General features: G+C 44.1%; 1 protein-coding gene across 1 annotated transcript in view; it reads right to left on the bottom strand.

Annotated features, from left to right (window-relative positions):
- LOC111609422 (NACHT, LRR and PYD domains-containing protein 12-like) overlaps positions 1-20,514 on the bottom strand; it is a 114,356-nt gene that overhangs the window by 57,724 nt on the left and 36,118 nt on the right. The window contains exons 9-13 of the mRNA XM_023337869.1: positions 10,342-10,515; positions 6,695-6,868; positions 2,480-2,653; positions 913-1,086; positions 548-721 (exon numbers count right to left, since the gene is read on the bottom strand). Of these exons, the coding sequence (XP_023193637.1) occupies positions 548-721; positions 913-1,086; positions 2,480-2,653; positions 6,695-6,868; positions 10,342-10,515 (870 nt within the window). The remainder of the gene's footprint in view (positions 1-547; positions 722-912; positions 1,087-2,479; positions 2,654-6,694; positions 6,869-10,341; positions 10,516-20,514) is intronic.

Genomic DNA, 20,514 nt, shown 5'->3' on the forward strand with positions numbered 1-20,514 from the left:
ACTTAAAATTCTCACTTTATTTCTTTGCCTCATGAATAGTTTTCTTTACTTTTTATGTATTTTATTTTTGATTACATCCTGAAAGTTGTGAGGTTTGATAAAAATCTAAAGTTCTTTATTTTTTTCTCTCAGAAATTTAAACATCCATCTGACCAACATGGAGTTACTTTTCTTCTCATCTTTGCTTCTTGGGGCTGATTGGTCTGGAGCTCCATCAAATATTGTTTTAAAGTCCTTTCTGTCATCAGTAGATCATCATGGAAATCTAACTTAACTTCTTTTTTATTAATTTAATAAAAGTCCCTATTAAACTATTAAACCCATCCCACTCTTTAATTTTCCTTGTGAGCCGTTCTTAGTCTGGAGAATATTCCAGAAAACTGGGTAATGATCTCTGCCTCCAGATGAGGCGTCTAAATATAATCATAATTATCAAATTAAACATTCAACTTCAAACTAAATGTTTTCCAGCAGACTGACTAAAGACATTTCTCCCTCTTCCTCCTCTATCAGACCTTCTCTGCTCCTGCAGCAGGTTCCTCCATACCTGAGAGCTTCCAGTCTCCAGTGTGGATCCTTCAGTCCAGCCGACAGCAGCTTCACTCCTGAGTCTCCTGGATGATTGTAGCTCAGGTCCAACTCTTTCAGATGGGAGGGGTTGGAGGTCAGAGCTGAGGCCAGAGAAGCACAGCCTTCCTCTGAGACCAAACAGCCTGATAAGCTGCAGACACACAATTCATCACATGATGAGAATATGAGAACATTGAGGTAGAACCCAAGGTCTGAACTGGTCGCTGGCAGGCTGGCTGGCAACATGTGGAATAAATAAGAAAGCCAAGCAACTGCTGGGATCTGTAATTAAGCTTCTTTTTGCACCTAAGACGCAGCAATTTGTCAAATGTCCAGAGTTACCTGAGAGTTTCCAGGTTGCAGTTTGGACTCTTCAGTCCAGCAGAGAGAAGCTTCACTCCTGAATCCTGCAGGTTGTTGTTACTCAGGTCCAGTTCTCTGAGACTGGAGGACTGGGAGCTGAGAACTGAGGACAGAGCTTTACAGCTTCTCTCTGAGAGGTTACAGCCACTCAGTCTGAGGAGACAGAGAGAAAAATCTGTTGTTAAACAATTCTTCAAAATGTGTGGCTCATGCTTATTCTAATCTAACGTTCATAATAGTTATCTCTTCTATAATTTCAAATGATTTATTATTATTTCTACTGCTATACTTAAATTCAAATTAAAAAACAACTTATTGTTCCCAAAAGGAAATAAAATCTTCTTGTGATTCATATTAATTCAAATTCTTCAAAGGGTTATTTTAGATATTAATGACAGTTTAGCTTAAAAGATCTCTTGTGGTCTGTATAAGAGTGAATTTCAAGAAGGTTCTGACTTTATATATTTTATATTCTAGATAAATTCCTGTACTTGTTTCTCTGAATATAGATGATTATTTTAACATGTTGCTCATGCTCTTCCTGTTACTGAAACATTTCCACTTATTCTAGAATCTATAATTGCTCTCAGCCATATCTCTTCAATGCCAATAAAATCTGTTAATGTAATTTATCTGAACAGTCCATCAGCCAATCAGCTTCTTGTATTTTCTCAGTAGATCCATCAGTGGAAGCCCCGCCCAGCCCATGACGCTCCTGGTTTGTGAAGACAGAGAGACAAACTGAACTCTGATAGGAAACAGTTTCAAACTGATTTTCTCTCTCCAACCTCTTGGTTCCACATGGAGCTACATTTGGCCCCCTGCTGCTCTGACTACCATGTCATTGTGGTTCCAGTAGATGGGTCGGTTTCCCAGGTTCATACAGTACCATGTGGAAAATGGTGCTATATGGTAATAGGCTGTTCTTGCAAAGTTACAGAGTCAAAATTAACAGAAATAATTTTAGTTATTCAACTGTCATAAGAGACAAAATGATGTTCAGGATATCAAGTTATGTTTTCACCATGTTATTCATTCTCTTATAAATCCCATCATTCCAAACTAAATATTTAATTGTCAAACTACAAATTTATCTTCAAACTAAATGTTTCCCAGCAGACTGACTAAAGACATTTCTCCCTCTTGCTCCTCTATCAGACCTTCTCTGCTCCTGCAGCAGGTTCCTTCATACCTGAGAGTTTCCAGTTCTGCAGGTAATAAAAATCAACATCAGTCACATGTAGAATGGATTAGGAAATCTAACAACTGCTGAGAGGAAGGACCTGCAATAGTGCTCCTTGTGTGCACCAGGATGCAGCAATCTGTCAAGTATCCAGTGCTACACTAAATATTTCTCTTCTTGGTTCTTTCAGGCTGCAGTAAAGGAAAACCAGCCATGTTTGTATGTCGAGACTTAGCATTGTTACCCATCTCACAGTAAGACATCTATTTTTATTTTACTCTACTATTGAAAAAACATTTGCATCATAACTGATCGAATATAATGGACAGAAATCTGCTTTCACCAGGATTGAGAACATTTTACCTGACAGTTTCCAGGTTACAGTTTGGACTCTTCAGTCCAGCAGAGAGAAGCTTCACTCCTGAATCCTGCAGGTTGTTGTTACTCAGGTCCAGTTCTCTGAGACTGGAGGACTGGGAGCTGAGAACTGAGGACAGAGCTTCACAGCTTCTCTCTGAGAGGTTACAGACACTCAGTCTGAGGAGACAGAGAGAAAAATCTGTTATTAAACAATTCCCCAAAATTTATGTTTTTTTTCCAGTCAACAATGTTCCTCTTTACTGATTTAAGGGACTGTTTTATCTATAATCATGTTTCCTTTTGTTGTGAACTGGTTCAGTCTATAGATGGGCCTCCAGCCATGAAGGACTGAACTAAAGGCAACAAGGAGGCTGGCAAGAGAAATATTAAATTCCTCTATGAACTAAATTAATCCCATGTCAGTTTTAACAGAAAGAGTCCAATGAAGCCTGAGAATCAAGGCTGGGCTGAAGAACAGCATCAGGCTTAGTTTGAGGATCAGCATCAGAGCTGGTTTGAGGGAAAACACCAGCTAGAATCAAAGCAGAGCAAATCTGGAATTTCATCTTTCCATGTTATAACTGTTGGTTACAGAGATGGAAAACTGAGCAGCAACTGATAAAAAACTATTTTTGAACAAGAATCAAATTGTTCAATAAAAGGATTGTATAAAAAATTCATTATTGTTTGAAAAAGAATTACAAGAAAACTAATCCATCCATCCATCCATCCATCCATCCATCCATCCATCCATCCATCCATCCATCTTCTTCCGCTTATCCGAGGTCGGGTCGCGGGGGTAGCAGCTTCAGGAGGGAGGCCCAGACTTCCCTCTCCCCGGCCACTTCTTCTAGCTCTTCCGCGGGAATTCCTAGGCGTTCCCAGGCCAGCCGAGAGACATAGTCCCTCCAGCGTGTCCTGGGTCTTCCCCGGGGCCTCCTCCCGGTGGGACGTGCCCGGAACACCTCACCAGGGGGGCGTCCAGGAGGCATCCTGACCAGATGCCCGAGCCTCAACTGGCTCCTCTCGATGTGAAGGAGCAGCGGCTCTACTCTGAGTCCCTCCCGGATGACTGAGCTTCTCACCCTATCTCTAAGGGAGAGCCCAGCCACCCTATGGAGAAAACCCATTTCGGCCACTTGTATCCGCGATCTCGTTCTTTCGGTCATGACCCAAAGTTCATGACCATAGATGAGGGTGGGAACGTAGATCGACCGGTAAATCGAGAGCTTCGTTTTTTGGCTCAGCTCTCTCTTCACCACGACGGACCGGTACAGCGCCCGCTTGACGGCAGACGCTGCGCCAATCCGCCTGTCGATCTCCCGCTCCCTTCTTCCCCCATTCGTGAACAAGATCCCGAGATACTTGAACTCCTCCACTTGGGGCAGGACACCCCCCTGACCCGGAGAAGGCACTCTACCCTTTTCCGGCTCAAGACAATGGCCTCGGATTTGGAGGCACTGATCCCCATCCCGGCCGCTTCACACTTGGCTGCGAACCGCTCCAGCGAGAGCTGCAGATCACGACCCGATGAAGCCAAAAGACCACATCGTCTGCAAAAAGCAGAGATGAGATCCTAAGGCCACCAAATCAGATCCCCTCAACACCTTGGCTGCGCCTAGAAATTCTGTCCATGAAAGTGATGAACAGAATCGGTGACTAAGGGCAGCCCTGGCGGAGTCCAACTCTCACCGGAAACGAGCCCGACTTACTGCCGGCAATGCGGACCAGACTCTGGCACCAGTCATACAGGGAGCTGACAGCCCGTATCAAAGGGCCCGGTACCCCATACTCGCGGAGAACCCCCCACAGGGCTCCCCGAGGGACACGGTCGAACGCCTTCTCCAAGTCCACAAAATACATGTAGACTGGTTGGGCGAACTCCCATGCACCCTCCAGGACCCTGCCAAGGGTGTAGAGCTGGTCCAGTGTTCCACGACCAGGACGAAAACCACACTGCTCTTCCTGAATCCGAGGTTCGACTATCCGACGGACCCTCCTCTCCAGGACCCCTGAATAGACCTTACCAGGGAGGCTTAAGAGTGTGACCCCTCTATAATTGGAGCACACCCTCCGGTCCCCCTTTTTGAACAGGGGGACCACCACCCCAGTCTGCCAATCCAGGGGATGTCCACCCCCGATGTCCATGCGATATTGCAGAGTTGCGTCAGCCAACACAACCCTACAACATCCAGAGCCTTAAGGAACTCTGGGCGGATCTCATCCACCCCCGGGGCCCTGCCACCGAGGAGCTTTTTAACCACCTCGGCGACCTCGTCCCCAGAGATTGGAGAGCCCAACCCAGAGTCCCCAGGCTCAGCTTCCTCAATGGAAAGCATGTTGGTGGGATTGAGGAGGTCTTCGAAGTACTCTGCCCACCGGCCCACAACGTCCCGAGTAGAGGTCAGCAGCACACCATCCCCACTATAAACAGTGTTGGTGCTGCACCGCTTCCCCCCCCTGAGACGCCGGATGGTGGACCAGAATCTTCTCGAAGCCGTATGGAAGTCTTTCTCCATGGCCTCTCCAAACTCCTCCCACGCCTGAGTTTTTGCCTCAGCAACCACCCAAGCCGCATGCCGCTTCACCCTCCGGTACCCATCAGCTGCTTCCGGAGTCCCACAGGCCAAAAAGGCCCGGTAGGACTCCTTCTTCAGCCTGACGGCATCCCCCACCGAAGGTGTCCACCAACGGGTTCGAGGGTTGCCGCCGCGACAGGCACCGACAACCTTGCGGCCACAGCTCCGATCGGCCGCCTCGACAATGGAGGCACGGAACATGGCCCACTCAGACTCCATGTCCCCCACCTCCCCCGGGACGTGTTTGAAGTTTTGCCGGAGATGGGAGTTAAAGCTCCGTCTCACAGGGGATTCCGCCAGACGTTCCCAGCAGACCCTCACAACACGTTTGGGCCTGCCAGGCCTGACCGGCTTCCTCCCCCACCACCGGAGCCAACTCACCACCAGATAGTGGTCAGTGGACAGCTCCGCACCTCTCTTCACCCAAGTGTCCAAGACATACGGCCGCAGATCCGATGAAACAATGACAAAGTCGATCATCGAACTGCGGCCTAGGGTGTCCTGGTGCCAAGTGCACATATGGACATCCTTATGCCTGAACATGGTGTTCGTTATGGACAATCCATGACGAGCACAGAAGTCCAGCAACAGAACACCGCTCGAGTTCAGATCGGGGGCGCCGTTCCTCCCAACCACGCCCCTCCAGGTCTCACTGTCATTGCCCACGTGAGCGTTGAAGTCTCCCAGCAGAACAAGGGAGTCCCCAGGAGGAGCACTCTCCAGTACCCCCTCTAAAGACTCCAAAAAGGGTGGGTAGTCTGAACTGTCGTTTGTAAGAACAAACGACAGTCAGGACCCGTCCCCCCACCCGTAGGCGGAGGGAGGCTACCCTCTCGTTCACCGGAGTAAACCCCAACGTACAGGCGCCGAGATGGGGAGCAACAAGTATGCCCACTCCTGCCCGACGCCTCTCACCTCGGGCAATTCCAGAGTGGAAGTATGTCCAGCCCCTCTCAAGGAGACTGGTTCCAGAACCAGAGCCATGTGTCGAGGTGAGACTGACTATTTCTAGCCGGAACCTCTCGACCTCACACAGTAGTTCCGGCTCGTTCCCCACCAGAGAGGTGGCATTCCACGTCCCAAGAACCAGCTTCTGCAACCGAGGATCGGACCGCCAGGGTCCCCTCCCTCTGCCGCCACCCATCACACAATGCACCTGACCCCTTTGGCCCTCACATGGGTGGTGGGCCCATGGGAGGGGGTACCCATGTTTCCTCTTTGGGTTGAGCCCGGCCGGGCTCCATGGGTAGAAGCCCGGCCACCAGGCGCTCGCCATCATGCCCCCCCTCCAGGCCTGGCTCCAGAGTGGGGCCCCGGTGACCCACGTCCGGGCAAGGGAACACCAAGTCCAATGTTTTTGCTCATCATTGGGGTCTTTGGGCTGCGCTTTGTCTGGTCCCTCACCTAGGACCTGTCTGCCTTGGGTGACCCTACCAGGGGCATGAAGCCCCAGACAGCATAGCTCCTAGGATCTTTGGGGCACTCAAACCCCTCCACCACAATAAGGTGGCAGCCCAAGGAGACGTCACAGTGAGACATCCAATATTATTTTACTCTACTATTGAAAAAACATTTGCATCATAACTGATCGAATATAATGGACAGAAATCTGCTTTCACCAGGATTGAGAACATTTTACCTGAGAGTTTCCAGGTTGCAGTTTGGACTCTTCAGTCCAGCAGAGAGAAGCTTCACTCCTGAATCCTGCAGGTTGTTGTTACTCAGGTCCAGTTCTCTGAGACTGGAAGACTGGGAGCTGAGAACTGAGGACAGAGCTTCATAGCTTCTCTCTGAGAGGTTACAGCCACTCAGTCTGAGGAGACAGAGAGAAAAATCTGTTATTAAACAATTCCTCAAAATTTATGTCTTTTTTCCAGTCAACAATGTTCCTCTTTTACTGATTTAAGGGACTGTTTATATATAATTATGTTGCCTTTTGTTGTGAACTGGCTCAGTCTATAGATGGGCCTCCAGCCATGAAGGACTGAACTAAAGGCAACATTTATTTGGAATGATAGCATGAACTGCTTATGTCATCACACAGAACTCACAAAATACAAAGTCCAGACCAGATTATGTTTTTAACAAAGAGGTTTTATTAAACCCAAGTCTGGACACAAAGTGGTACTGGCAGTCTTGGTAAAATAAAAGAGTTAATATTTCTCTCTGGCAAGAGAAATATCAAATTCCTCTATGAACTAAATTAATCCCATGTCAGTTTTAACAGAAAGAGTCCAATGGAAGCCTGATGCAACATTGTTTGCTTAATTTCTACCCTTGGGGAACATTTCGTCTGAGACGTATCTTTAATAGTAAAGAGGGTTAGGTAATAAAAACTCCAGAAGTTGTTCTTTTCTTTCTTAAAGAAAAATCTCAAGGCACCAGAGTGGGTACAGCTGCAGGCGCTGCTGTCCTCTGATAATATCCTGCAGGCGTCTGCTCATAATTCTGAACTTTAACCCTAAAAAATAGTTTTATACATACAGAAAATTATTTTAAATGATTTTATAATTCACTTTTCTTTTTAAAAAATTTGAAAAATAAACAAATGTTATTATTTCCAGGTAAAAACACTTAATTAACTTTTTTTTGGCAGTGCTCCCTAATGACAATGGCTATTTTTAGAACTTGCTCGCGGGCGATAGACAAGGTCCCCGCGGGCACTGTGTTGCTGACTTGTGTTCTAGATAAATTCCTCAACTTGTTTCTCTGAATACAGATGATTATTTTAACATGTTGCTCATTCTCTTCCTGTTACTGAAACATTTCCACTTATTCTAGAATCTACAATTGCACTCAGCCATGTCTATTCAATGTCAATAATATCTGTTAATGTAATTTATCTAAACAGTCTTATTTCCTGTCCATCAGCCAATCAGCTTCTTGTATTTTCTTTGATGGGTTGGTTTCCCAGGTTCATACAGTACCATGTGAAAGATTCGTATAGTTTAAATGGGTGGCTGTTAGCAAAGTCACACAACTAAAGTTAACAGCAATACCTTGAGTTTTTTAGCTTGTCATAAGAGTTATAAAAGGGATTAAAAATGTTATTCATTAGTTTATAATTGCCATGGTTGTAAACTAAATATTTAATTATCAAACTAAATATTTAGCTTCAAACTAAATGTTTTCCAGCTGTTGACATTGACATTGATGTGGAAGGTGTTCAGCCCATCTGTCAGCATTTTTATCGTGTTCCTTCAGAGAAAAGTACATTTTTGGAGACAACGGCCTGGCTAAACCAGTTGGTTGGGCCTCACCATGTTTGTTGGTTAAAAAACCTGATGGTACTTATAGATTTTGTACTGATTACAGGAAATTGAAGAGCATTACAAAATCTGACTCCTACCAACTTCCCCGGATGGAAGATTGCGTGGATCATGTTGGAACTGCGAAGTATGTGAATAAATTTGATTTGCTCAAAGGTTACTATCAAGTACCCTTGTCTGCTCGAGCCCAAGAGGTGTCTTCCTTTATTGTACCATCTGGATTATACTCTTATACTGTAATGAATTTTGGTCTTAGGAATGGGCCTACCACTTTCCAGCGGTTGATGAATCAAGTAGTGGCTGGGTTGGAAGGTTGTGCTGTCTACTTAGTCACTGAAGACTTGGTGGTCTTCAGTGACACTTGGGCTGAACACATGCAACGCATTGGAAAATTGTTTCAGCGTCTTCAGGATGCTCGTTTAATGGTGAACTTAGCAAAATGTGAGTTTGCAAGAGCTACAGTGACTTATTTGGGTAAAGTTGTTGGGCAAGGACAAGTAAAACCAGTAAGAGCTAAAGTTCAAGCAATTGATAGCTTCCCTCCTCCTACCTTAAAGAAGGAGCTGATGAGGTTTTTGGCTATGGTGGGTTACTATAGGAACTTTTGTAAGAATTTTTCTACTGTAGTGGCTGCATTAACTGTCCTATTAAAGGCTAAAGTCCAATTTAGGTGGTCTTTATCCTGTCAGAAGACTTTTGAAAACTTATAGTTCCTCTTAAACACCGCACCTGTTTTGTATGCGCCAAGATTAGATCGGCCATTCCAAGTACAGGTTGACGCAAGTCAAGTGGGTGCGTTAGCCATTTTGTTGCAGACTGATGAGGAAGGTATTGACCATCCAGTCTGTTTTCTAAGAAGTTCAATCAACATCAACTTAATTATTCAACCACTGAGAAAGGTCTTGGCTCTTATTTTGGCACTGTAGCACTTTGATGTATATGTGGGCGGGGGGTGCATTTCCTGTTGTGGTGTATTTGGATCACAACACTTTGACCTTCTTGACCTTTTTACACTCCTTACAGAGTCCAAATCAGCAGTTGATGCGATGGGCCTTATTTCTGCAACCTTACAACCTTGAAATTCGGCACATTCGAGGCACTGAAAATGTGCTGGCTGATGCATTGTCTCATGCCATTGATGAACCAGACTAACAAGAAAAATGGCTACAGAGATCCTAGTTGGGATCCTCTGTTTAAAGGGGGGAGGTGTTACGGCTGCAGTGGGTCTCTGCCCTTTTTTCTTGTAGGGTTCTGGAGGCAGGCCTTCTACAGGTGTTGTGTTTTTCCCTGATTGGTGCTCTGCTGCTTTAAAAGCTGCCATGCATGCAGCAGACAGGAGGCTTTTTTCCTCTCTCTTCTCAGAACCCCATTTGGTTTGGTTTGTATCTTATGGTTGAGTTTTGTTAGGTTTGTTTTGAATTTGCTTATTTCAAGTTGGTTATGGGTTTTGCATTAATCTATTTTGGTTTCTCATTTCAGGTATTTCCTTTTCAGGTTTTATTACTTTAGTATAATTTAATAAATTCAATTTTCATTTAATTAGAAAATCCTTGTGTGGTCTCCTTTAATGTTACACCACCAAATGAGCCTGGTGGACATAACACAGCAGACTGACTAAAGACATTTCTCCCTCTTCCTCCTCTATCAGACCTTCTCTACTCCTGCAGCAGGTTCCTCCATACCTGAGAGCTGCCAGTTTTGTAGGTAATAAAAAATAAGCATTAGTCAAATGTCTAACAACTGCTGGGAAGAAGGATCTTATTGTACTTAGGATGCAACAATCTGTCAAGTTTCCAGAGTTACACTATCATTCTAAATACCTCTCATCTTGGTTCTTTCAGTCTTGAATCAATGAAAACCAGCAACATTTATATGTTGCGACTTAGCATGGTTAGCCACTTCTCAGTCAGACATCAATTTTTATTATTATTATGTATTATTGAAATAACATTTACATAGTCTTTGATAGCAGATAACAGACAGAATTCTGGTCTCACTAGGATTGATAAAATTGTACCTCAGAGTTTCCAGGTTGCAGTTTGGACTCTTCAGTCCAGCAGAGAGAAGATTCACTCCTGAATCCTGCAGGTTGTTGTTACTCAGGTCCAGTTCTCTGAGACTGGAGGACTGGGAGCTGAGAACTGAGGACAGAGCTTCACAGCTTCTCTCTGAGAGGTTACAGTCACTCAGTCTGAGGAGACAGGGAGAAAGATCTATTATTAAGGAATTCATAAAAAATTATTTTACTTTCCAGTCAATTATGTTCTTTTTTGAAGGATTGAAGGAACTATCTTATTTTGCACTTATTTATGTTGCCTTTTCTTGTGAATTGGTTTGGTCAATAGTTGGGTCGCCATCTTTGAAGGACTGATCTAAAAAGAACAAGGAGGCTAGCAACAAAACTTTTGAATTCCACAATAAAACTAAATTAATCTACTCTAGCAGAAAGCGGAGTTTTGCTTCTTTAATAATGCATAATGATGATGATGTTGTTATGGTAATGATGATACATATTAAAAGACAATCTCCCGGATGTATCCCTGTGGGTGACATCTGGGAGACAGTGCACCAATAAATGAACTAAATCAACATGAATCAATATTTAGCACATCAAGTTTTAATCAAATTTGATCAAGTTTCCACTTGATCAACAATAAATGCAATAACAGTTTGTGTCCTTACAGAGCTTTGGTGGAGGCTTTAACCACTGGCAACAGCCTCAGAAGAACCTCTTCTGAAGCAGAGTATTTCTTCAGCTCAAACACATCCAGATCTTTTCTTGATGACAGTAAGATGAAGATCAGACCTGACCACTGACCAGGAGACAGTTTATCTGTGGAGAGACTTCCTGAACTCAGAGACTGTTGGATCTCCTCCACTAGAGAACGATCATTCAGTTCATTCAGACAGTGGAACAGATTGATGCTTTTCTCTGCAGACACATTCTCATTGATCTTCTCCTTGATGTACTGAACTGTTTCTTGATTGGTCTGTGACCTACTTCCTGTCTGTGTCAGCAGACCTTGTAGGAGTCTCTCATTGGTCTGCAGTGAAAGTCCCAGGAGGAAGCGGAGGAACAAGTCCAGGTGTCCATTTGGACTCTGTAAGGCCTGGTCAACAGCTCTCTGATGGAGATCCTTTAGTTTAGATTTATTAAATAATGAAGACTTCTGAGATGTTTCATTCATCAGGTTGACCCCAGACTTGATGAAGGTCAGATGAACATGAAGAGCAGCCAGAAACTCCTGAACACTCAGATGGATGAAGCAGAACACCTTGTCCTGGTACAGACCTCTCTCCTCTTTAAAGATCTGTGTGAACACTCCTGAGTACATTGAGGCTGCTCTGATATTGATGCCACACTCTGTCAGATCTGATGCATAGAAGATCAGGTTTCCTTTCTGCAGCTGATCAAAAGCCAGTTTTCCCAGATACTTAATCATCTTCCTGCTGTCTGGACTCCAGTGTGGATCTGTTTCAGCTCCTCCATCATACTTGACCTTCTTCACTTTGGTCTGAACAACCAGGAAGTGGATATACATCTCAGTCAGGGTGCTGGGCAGCTCTCCTCTCTCTCTGGTCTCCAACACGTCCTCCAGAACTGTAGCAGTGATCCAGCAGAAGACTGGGATGTGACACATAATGTGGAGGCTTCGTGATGTCTTCATGTGGGAGATGATCCTGCTGGCCTGCTCCTTATCTTTGAATCTCTTCCTGAAGTACTCATCCTTCTGTGGGTCATTGAACCCTCTGACCTCTGTCACCATGTCAACACACTGAGGAGGGATGTGACTGGCTGCTGCAGGTCGTGTGGTTATCCAGAGGTGAGCAGAGGGAAGCAGTTTCCCCCTGATGAGGTTTGTCAGCAGAACATCCACTGAGGTGGACTCTGTAGCATCAGTCAGGATCTCCTTATTGTGGAAGTCCAGAGGAAGTCGACTCTCATCCAGGCCATCAAAGATGAACAGAACTTGAAAGTGTTCAAAGCTGCAGATTTCTTTGGATTCAGTAAAGAAGTAATGAACAAGTTCCACCAAACTGAACTTTTTCTCTTTCAGCACATTCAGCTCTCTGAAAGTGAATGGAAATATGAACTGGATGTTCTGGTGGCCTTTGTCATCAGCCCAGTCCAGAGTGAACTTCTGTGTTAAGACTGTTTTCCCAATGCCAGCCACTCCCTTTGTTATCACTGTTCTGATTGGTTGATCTCTTCCAGGTGGGACCTTCAATATGTCTTCTTGTCTGATTGTTGTTTCTGGTCTGTCTGGTTTCCTGGATGCTGTTTCAATCTGTCTGATCTCATGTTCATCATTGACCCCTCCAGCACCTCCCTCTGTGATGTAGAGCTCTGTGTACATCTGGTTCAGAAGGGTTGGACTTCCTGCTTTAGCAATCCCCTCAAACACAGATTGGAACTTCTTCTTCAGACCAGATTTAAGTTGATGTTGACAAACTGCAGCAAGATGTTCTAAAATAAGACAAAAGTAAAATAAATAGCTAAATAAAATCATATTCTGAAGATATTTTGCATAAATGTGATTCAATCTCTTCAAATTTCAGTAAATGTCTGATTTATCTATCAAGTTAAACCTTTGTAGAAATCCTCTTACTGCTCTGCAGACGGTCAGCCAGCTCCTCCTGCTTCATCCTCAGCAGGAAGTTCAGTGTGATCTTCATCACTGCCTCTCTGCTGCTCCTCCTCTGTTCTTCATCCTCACCTTCCAACACCTCATCATCCTCTCTCTTACTCTCTGAACATTCTGCATAATCTGAACTCAGAATCTTATGGATCTTCTTCAGCTCGTTCTTCAGAAAAGTGACAATGTTGTCCTCCAGCATCTGGAATAGAATAATAGATGAAGGAAACATCAGACTGAAATCATGAAGCCAAACACCAGATGGATTTTGGACAGACTGACAGTCCTCTGGTTTACAAAGTGCAGCATGGAGATGAATGTGAATAGAACCCATGGAAAAGTAGTTCTTGTTCATGTACAGACCATAAATATGGAGTCCAGCTGTGTTTGATGCTGCTGGGCAGATGGACCACTGGAAACCTCTGAGCTCTGCTGGTCCACTCTGTGGAGGAACCAGGAACAATTAGGAAATCAGGAAATATTCATCCAGCAGTATTCAGAAATGAAATCACCAAGACTTTCACATGAAATGTACTTGAAGCAGAAAAACAGAGCATCATATGAACAAAACAGAGAGAAGTTTAAAAAAGGAAGAAGAACTATACGTAGGAAGAACAGTAACACTGAAATCACACAGAAGCCATTTTAAAAGGTTGATGCTGAACTTGGACTTAATACAGTCCACACTGTCATTAGATCTGATGCTGGTGGAGACAGTGTTCCAGAGTTTGGGGACAGTGGTAGTGAAGGCTCTGTCCACACTTGTCTATAGGACAGTTTGGAACATCTATCAAGCACTTATGACTAGATCTGAGGTGATGTGGACATGGAGGAGGTCTGAGAGATATGTGGGTGTGTCCATGTGGGGTCCTCTCCTGGATGTTATAGAGAGGATTTTTAAATGGATCCTTTAGATTCCTGGAAGCCAGTGAGCTCACATTGTATCTGTCCACACAGAGACAATCAGAAGGTAAAAGTTCATGAAGTGATATCTGGATGTCAGCAGTGAGCCAAATGATCCAAGTAGTTGTAAAGATTTAATGTTCTGCTGATCCCACTATGAACCAGCACAACATCTGATGGTCCACATCAGCTCATTCTGGTTGAGTTCCAGCAGATCTCACCAAATACATCACAGCTTTCCTTCCCTGCTGAACTGCTCTCACAATGCACACAGGAACCAAGTCCTGACGGACCAGACTGGCTTTACCAGGTATTTCCCAGTAGAAATGTGTTCCACTGTTAGTCTGACATGAAGCCAGGAAGCAGAACATCATCATCAACACCCATAGATGAAGATATGAAGGTGTTATCATTAGAACAGAGCAGTTAATTTCTGTAGATAATGGATCAAACCTCTCTGTAAATATAACTGGAAACACCTGAGTTCTTACTGGTTCAGTTTCCATGGTTACAGCAATCAGAAACTGCTCACCTCTGATGATGGAGGTCCAGAAGATTTAAACTTAATGGGATGATTCATTGAACAGTCACTCTTAAACAACACACAGCTGGGTTCTGATACTTCTTCTTGTGTGAAACTGAGGGATTCTGTTTAAAAAATCTCATTAAAATCTTTCCTTTGAGTTTTGCTTTGAAGATATTTTTAATGTGGTTCATTGTAAAATAAAGAGCTGTGACACAACAAAACCAGACAGATCATCGATTTGATGTTCTAAGTGATTTCCATCAGAACCGGTCAAATCCTCCAACATGTTCCTGATCATTGATCCTCCTGAATAATGTCCAGCCTTGTTTAAAGAGCAGAAAGATTTGTTTCTGAGACCAACATGTTGGTTTGAAATGACTGAGAGAAGTTTGGTGATCTTAGTGTTGAGCTCTGACATGGAGAAGAACCAGGAATCATTTCCTCTCTGACCATCCAAGGAGGATCTGATGGAGCTTCAATCAGAACTGAATGTTAAGTTAGAGACCATCTCGCTCTGACTGAGATTCACAGGAGGCATTATTTAGTGTCACTGTAGAAATGGAAGATAATACACCATGTTGGATGATGTTTGAATCTCAGAGATGCAACTAGAATCATAAAAATAATTCATAGAAACTTTTTTTTCAGCATTAATCTGTTTTTATTCTGAGTATGTTTCATTAGAAAAAAATTAAGTTGATGCAAAACAATAGAAAATGCAGTTAAATGTCTGTGGCTCAAAGGTCATGTCAACATGATAATTTATGTGTCTTGATTGAAATGTGAGTTCATTATGGGTATTTTTCGTCCCTGTTATTCATCAGCAGTAATTGGGTGATTCTCTGAACTCGGCACATTTTGAGGTTTCAGATTACTTAACCCTCCTGTTATGTTAGTTTCTGAGGTACAGCAATAATGTCCATGGGTCAATTTGATGCAGGGCATGTTTAATCATGCAATAGTGTCAGAAACCAAAAAATTGCTCCAAAACATTTTTGTATCTGATTAATAACTCCAATACTAACCATTTCAATCAATATTTGTGTAATGATGTTTTTTTTTATTTCCCAGAAATTAAGGATCAATGACAACAACCTACTCATTTAGTCATGACTGAAAATGACATGACATTAGACTGAAAAAACCTAGGCACTAGGCACAAAAAACAATACTTTCCTTGAAATTGATCTTTTTGAAATATAAATATAAAATTTTTGGTAAAAAATTTTATATTACTTTTTTCTTCAATGTGTATCTTTATAATTGAACTTGAGACACACATACTGTTCTTGGTCAAATTGACCCGCTGATTAAAATAAAGATAAATGAGTCATACAGAGAGTATTTATGTTTTCCTCCACGTCTGCTGAGTGTCCACTCAGTGTGGGTGGAATTTGCCAACGGGAACAGAAAAGATTCCCGTCAAAAGTTGTATGAACACCTGCTTTCTTGCAGTTTCCTAGTGAAGAAAAGAGAATAGTGAGAAATGGGCTTGTGTGTGTCCACATGTGCATGTATGTTTGTGGTGGGGTGTGTTTGTGTTTGTGTATGTGTGGTGAAATATACTTCATAGCTGCAAGGAAACATATAGAATTGGACATTTTTTAATCTGTTTTTGCACTTCAATTTGACTACCAGGTCAAATTGACCCGAACAGTATCTATGTAAAAATTAGATGCAGGGGTGGTTACAAATGTGTAAAATGAATACATTTTCAATTTATGTGTAGAGTGCACCTATTAAGACAAATAGAAAACGTTTCATGCAAAAAAAATTACTTCCAACTATTTAAAAAAAATGTAAACATTAAAACAGGTCAATTTGACCCGGAACATAACAGCAGGGTTAAAAAATATACCACAAAAATTGTGTTTTTGAACACTGCATCTATTGAAGTACTCTTTAAACCTCCAGGAACATATGTCTTCCCACCTTATTCATGAAATCCCAAACAGTATTGCGAATTTCTTTGTTACTTAGGTTGCTTTAAATTCAACCCCGTAACGGGACAATTAAATTCCTCTATGAGTATAACTCTGTAACATAATTAAACTAATTCTTCCAGTTCCTTTTAGATGACTTGTCCCTTGATTAAAATAACTAATTGTAAGTATATTTTATTTGATTCTGAATCATAATAATTAGACTGATGAGTAGCAACTTGCAATATAGCAACTTGATGTAAAAAAGCTTTTCATAAATCATGAAAATATACTTTAAATAACATTAAATCAGGCTTTTTATGTTTTTGAATCATTCTTTAAACTTTGCATACAGTCCAACAAATGAAGCCTAGGCACAAATTCAAACTGGAAGACTCTTTAGCCCCACCTGCATCATCCAATCAGCGCGTCCCGCTCATCGCCGCCGACCTATCAACGCCGGACCAAGCCACGTCACGTCCAATCACCGACCAAGGCCCAGTTGATAAGGACCTCCATTCATGGCATCTTCCACTTTCCAGCTGCACTCAACCAGTTCAGCCGCATGCCTCAGCCAGCTATCTCACCAGATCCTTTTTCGTGATTGTTCGTCCTTCCACCTTTAATGTCCGTCATAAAAGCCGCTTAGCCGCTTGCTCGGCCCCTTCTCTCCCTCAGACGCTCCTCAGATGGAAGAAGAATTACTCCCGCTCCGGCCTCATTCATTCTAAGCAGCTTCTCCCGCCTGACTGGGATCCACCGTCCCTTGCTCCCTCGCCACCCACTCCACGGTCTGTTTCTGGCAAGCAGACACATATTCCCACTGTCTTCATCCCCGGGCCATCTTTCTTTGCCTCAGGCCCTGGCCGGCCTGCCAAGGTCTCGCCGCACCAATCTCCCTCGCCCTCACAGTTCATCGTTCATCATCTCTCCACCGCAGTTCATCACATCGCCTTTCCACCGGTTCCCCGCTCTGGTTCAGCCACGTCACAGCTTCTCTCACTTCCGCATAGCAGCCGTCAGCCCGGTCATCAGCTCCTCCCTTCGGATTTCCCACGCTACGCCCGCCTCGGGCTTTCAGGGTAAGACGTAGCCTCACATGCCTCATTCATATCTTGCAACATTAGGAAGCGCGGTACTTAGTCTATCTCCTAACCGAACTTGCAGGCCCTATTCGCATGTGCCACCCGGGCCGCGTTTCAATTGCTTCAGAGCTTTTAACTGTATGAATGCATAAATAAATAAGTAAATAGTAGCATCCCTCCCAGCGGTGACCCAAGGTAGATCGCCAACCTCTTTTCTACAGCTTCTCTCTCTCAGTAGTAGCCTCCGTTATCAAGCCCCATATGATGCCCGCACTGGACTTTCTGCTCCTTTTCTCGGCCCCTCTCAAGCCAGCGTCCGTGTGTGGTCACGTTAATCCACACAGCGGGATTATTCATTCATAAAAAACAGTAGACGCATGCGCACCCAGCTACGTAGAGCTGTTCATGGGCCGTCATGGTTACCGCATTCATTTCTCTGCTTCACAGTGACTATCTTAAACGGTGCACCCGCCGTCTTTAACCGCGTGACAGTACGTCATGCTCCCATTGGCATTACTGAGCAGGATGCGCATTATAACCAAAAGGGAAGAAGAAAAAAAAAAAAAAGAAAACTTGACATTTTGCATGCCGTCGTCAAGATTTGAGTTTTCTGCTTATCTATTTCGAGTTTCTGTGTTTTATCCGAGTCTCAGTGTTGTCCGTCTCCCCTTGATTGTTCCCAGGTGCGTCTCGTTCCCTGATTACCCCCTGTTTACTTAACGTCACCTGTGTCTCAGCATCTCTGTCGGGTCCCTGTTGTTAGTTGTCTGTTCGTAGCAGTCATTTGTCATTCATTCTCTGCCCCTTCATTCACTCTGTTCCTGCTTTGAGCCCTGGTTTCCGCTAAGCAGTGCTGCCTGGGATTTAGGACCGTTTTTGGATTATCATACCGTTTATTCACCATTAAACATCTTTTTACTGCTACCCGGTTCCACCGCTTCTGCCCCACCATCCACCACTACAGTTCATGACAGCCGTTCGCAATCACACGCAGGCCGAAGAGAGGCGACCGGTACTGACCGCTAGTTGTAAAATATATCATCAGCCTAATCGTGCCTCTTGTCTTAGTAGTCAGGCATCATGCATCATACTCCGTAGTGAAGCCGGCTAATAATCCCTCCAGGGCACATTGGTACAAGTCAGTTCAGTGCTTTCACCTATCGTTAACTAAGTCACTAATCGTTGTTTGCCAGGGTCATCATCCCATCGTTTCTCATCAAATTTCGTTTAATGTCCCATTCACTACTAATCAAGGTAACTTTAAATAGAAGGTGGTTTAGCATCATGCGTCTTGGCGTTTGACCCACAGTAATTTCCCCTGTTTTATTATGCATAGAGGCCGATTGCTATTTCATGTTTCATCTCGGACATGCAGTACTGAGTAAAATAGAAGACCCTATGATCCGGCAGTGGTTTCTTCACCTGGCCTTTTAACAAAGTTCCCCCTTTTCTTAACTTAAGTTTTTAGGATTGTCTAAGTTGTTTTCTGGGTATATCCTTGGTCTCAGGAGTTTATCTGCTTCCCCGCCAGGCCCAACGGCATGGGTGAGCTTCGAAGTGTATTGGCTGCCCAGAGAAAGCAGTGCCCCTCCCCACCCTCTGAACCAGAAGCTGCCTGTTTCCACCCCAGAACGGCCAATTCTCCGTCATTCCTATATTGATTTGATACTATAGGGGCTCCCGCACTTCACATATCTGTGTCCCCTTCACTTTCAGAAGTTAAAACTGTTTAATCCATTAAATGTTGTAACCTGTTTCCCCAGCCACCCTCAAACGCAACTTGAACTCTGAGACGCTTGCTGGGTTTACACCGGTGCGGCAGCAAAGGAGACCTGCTGCTGCTGCTGCGCAGAGCAGTGTATGTCCATTATAATCATGCCAGAAACGCAGAACCCTGCTAAGTTTTCCCCAAAGTAGCCGACCGAGTTGAGTAATGCTGTCGGATGCAGGTAATGACAGATAAATGATGCTCAGCTAATATTACAGCATCTTAAGCCCGTTAACAAGTAGCCCACGGCTACCAAGCCGTTACCTACGTTCAGCTACATAGATTCATTTTGCCCCCCAAAATAAGTCCATGCCCCCTGATAACTTGCTTAACCGCGGCCCGCCAACAGTAAACTCGTATGCCTCGTATGCCAACATTTCAAGCTCATGTCCCTGCTGGCGCTTCTAAGCTTCATCTCTCGCCAAACAATTGTCTGAATTTGCATGCTATTCCCAGGCCATCCTGCCATTTCTAAGTCTACGCAGCCTATCCTCTAGCTTTCCCAGGTTTCACTAGCGCATTCGTTCCAGTCCCTCTTCCGAGCCAATCATCATAAGGCACCTACAAGCCACCCTTGCTGTCCGTTAGCAACGAACTACCAGCACTTGCAAGCTGTTCTGAAGCCAAGGCCCCATCCGGAGGAACAGAACCTCCAACATCATTGCTTAGGTCCAAGTCAAGTTAGTTCGCATGGTACATTTCGCAAGTGCAAAAGCTTTACATATCATCTGTTTCAAAAAAAAAAAAAAAAAGTTCACTGTCGCCCATATTCTCAACCCCCATGGGGGTGAAGCCAGCACCTCCTTATTGCTGGGAGTATAGGACGGCACCTCCTCTCTAATTTTCCCATTCTATCCAGCCTGTTGTGCATGGCCCTTTTGAGGGAGAATCTCCACGCAGCCGGTTCAGCTCCAACCGCCATTTCAGCAGCTCAAGTCCTCAGCATTCTACGAAGCCCGTTCCACTTCTGTAACCTGTTTCCTGAGGGGTCATTTCACCAAGCGTCCCCACATCGCCGCTCTCTGCCATAAGCTATCATGTTTGACCCACAAAGCCGAATCTCCACCATTTTCCTTGCCATCATTAGCCATTAATCAATTTAATTGCCACTACTCAATCTAATCACCTCTGCTTATTGCAGATCCGGCCTTCATCTACTATCATCCCGCCATTCGAACACTCTCGCTTCCCCAGCTGGCCTTCATCTTCCAGCATCCTGCCATTCTAACACTCTCGCTGATAAGCTATCTCTCCCAGCCCTCATTCAGTCCAGTCCAGCTACTAGACAAAATAATTTATTTCAAACCCTCATCCACGCCTCGCACCGTAATTTTATTCCCTATAGTTCC

Source organism: Xiphophorus maculatus, chromosome 8 (assembly GCF_002775205.1).
Source record: "Xiphophorus maculatus strain JP 163 A chromosome 8, X_maculatus-5.0-male, whole genome shotgun sequence".
NCBI classification, from domain to species: Eukaryota; Metazoa; Chordata; class Actinopteri; order Cyprinodontiformes; family Poeciliidae; genus Xiphophorus; species Xiphophorus maculatus.